The 2,468-nt window shown below is 40.1% G+C and overlaps 1 protein-coding gene across 1 annotated transcript; it reads right to left on the minus strand.

Annotated features, from left to right (window-relative positions):
* Nucleotides 1-1,274: 1,274 nt before the first annotated feature.
* Nucleotides 1,275-2,156, minus strand: LOC130737006 (uncharacterized). The gene has a single exon (XM_057588777.1). The coding sequence runs from the start codon at nucleotides 2,154-2,156 to the stop codon at nucleotides 1,275-1,277; it is 882 nt and encodes a 293-aa protein (XP_057444760.1).
* Between the last annotated feature and the right edge of the window lie 312 nt (nucleotides 2,157-2,468).

Here is a 2,468-nt window from a genome sequence, read left to right on the forward strand (position 1 = left end):
GAAAATAGAAAATTAGTCCATTACTATTAAAAAATAATATTTGTAATCAATTGGTTTTCACTTAGTTGTGACACGTGATAAATAATAAAAATGAACTAAATAAAAAATATTATTATTTCAAAATACTTTATATTTAAATTATTATTAATTTTTAAATAATAGGAGATGAAAAATATTAAATTAGTTTATTACTATTAATACATCAATAGTTGTAGTCTATTTTACTATTTATGAATAATAATTTTATTTATTTTTATTTTATTTAAATTAATATTTTTATATTTATTAATGAATATTATTTTAAATTATATAATATTAAAATAATTTATTTGGAGTTAGGATACTGAAAGAAAATATATAACTGGTATTCTATCCTATCCTGTTCTATCCTACCTCCCCCTCAGGATAACGTTTACACATGATGGACATGATAGGATAGGAGACATGATAACGTTATCCTATCATGCTGGTGCAACAAACAACATATAACAACATGATATGATTACTATCCTGTCCTATCATATCCTGTCCTTGCCACCAAACGGGCCATAAGGATTACTATTTTTACAAATTTATCAAAGGTAAAATATTTGTCGCTAGAACGGTTGTGTTCTTGGAAAGAGAGTCTATTACCAAAGAAATCTGTGGAATGAAAGTATAAATTGAAGAAGTGCAAGAACCACCAAGCAGAAATGAGCCTATGATGGAGCAAGAGTACAAATCGATCAATATCATTCATAGTTGTGGTACTTGATCAAGTTCAAGTAGCGCAAGATACGATTTTTTGTTACTTGTGATGTAGGTTGTACTAGTGTTAATACTAAGATTTCAAATTGACTAAGCATGGAGAGAAGGTCAAAGTTGATGTTTTTTTTTTTGTCAATGGTTCTTGGATTACTGAAAACAGGCCCAAAAGCCAAGAGAAGGGGGCACGAGGCCCAGAGGATACAACACGGGGACACAACCCCACAGCAACAGAACGCATAGCTTCTTAGGTTTGCAGGGAATCACTAGCTAGCATGTTGACACAACAAAGTGCTATGTGCACACTTCCACTAGTGGTCAGGCAGAACAGCAATGAAAGCAGTAATAATTACAAGCACCTACTCAAAACTGAGAGGTTTGAAAAAACTGACTCTAATAGACACTACCAAAAAAATTCCCAATGATAATTCACAGCCACACCCATCTCCGATATAAAAAGACTAGATAGAGAGGATGCCTGGACAAAACTACTTCTTCAACAATGGAATTCCTCAGCCGATTGCCTTCTACTACCCGGCCCGAGCTTCATCTCTACGGAGAGCCTCCACCACACGCCGAGGCAGGACCCATGCCCAATTCGGAGCAAGCTGTTTTTTCCTTGCTAGATCTCCAATTATGTGAGCCACTTCATTGCCTTCCCTGGGTGTCCAGATGAATCTGCAGTGAGCAAAACCTTGGGAGAGAAGCTGGATGTCTTGGATTATGTTACTGATTTCCCCGCAAGGCTTGACACCATTGCATGCTTGGATGACTTCCAAGGCATCAGCCTCAAATAAGACATGGGTGCATCCAAGATTAGAGGTGTGGACAGCTGCATCCCTCAGGGCTATGGCTTCAGCCACCACAGGCGATCTTGTGAAGAAGAGCCTTGCATGGGCAGAGAGAAGGTGGCCAGAATCATCCCTCAAGACAAGACTTCCTGCAGATCTGACGTCAGGTGCCTTGAAGGATGCATCAGTGTTACACTTTACCAGGCCAGCACCCGGTTTCTTCCAGCTGGGCTGCTCCCTGACCCTTAGGCTCTGATCTGGATGGCGTCTAGCAGCTATGTGCTCCTTGAAATATTCCCCTTGAAGGCTTTGTACTAGCACGATTACCTCAGTTGGGTTGAGAGCATGGCTATTGAAGACTTTGTTGTTCCTTGCTTTCCAAATTCCCCAAAGGAGGAAGGCAAGGTAGGATAAGGAATGGTCAGCACTATCATTGCCCATTCTGAACTGGTATACTCTTGTTGTCATCCACTCATCCATTCTCTGCACACCACATAAAGAAGCACTGAGATGTAGTTGCGATCCAAACCAAACGGGTCTTGTCCATCCACACTCAAGCAGGGCATGAACTACAGTTTCTCTACCTCTGTTGCAAACTGGGCAAGAAGGATTTTGGGCCATGTTCATTCTATGGAGGTTGTCTTTTACCGCAAGAGCATTGTGGCAGACCTTCCAAAGGAATTGTCGAATTTTTTGAGGTGCAACTACTCCCCAAACGGCTTTCCAGAGTGAAGGAAGTGGTGAGAATGACGAAGAAGCTCCGGGATCACTAGTGTGGTTGTGTTTGTTTGCATGGTAATAACCTGAACTTATAGTGTATTCCCCAGACTTATGGTGTGGCCAGATAAAGAGATCTTCATGGTCATGCCAACTTATGGGGGTTTGAAGGACTTCAAGCATCTCACTGTGCTGGATTTCCTGGCTGATCTTGTC

The sequence above is a fragment of the Lotus japonicus genome, chromosome 2 (assembly GCF_012489685.1).
Source record: "Lotus japonicus ecotype B-129 chromosome 2, LjGifu_v1.2".
NCBI lineage: Eukaryota > Viridiplantae > Streptophyta > Magnoliopsida > Fabales > Fabaceae > Lotus > Lotus japonicus.

Excerpts from the sequence above, each read along its gene's own strand:
- LOC130737006 (XM_057588777.1), bottom strand. The coding sequence starts at position 2,156 with ATGGCCCAAAATCCTTCTTGCCCAGTTTGCAACAGAGGTAGAGAAACT.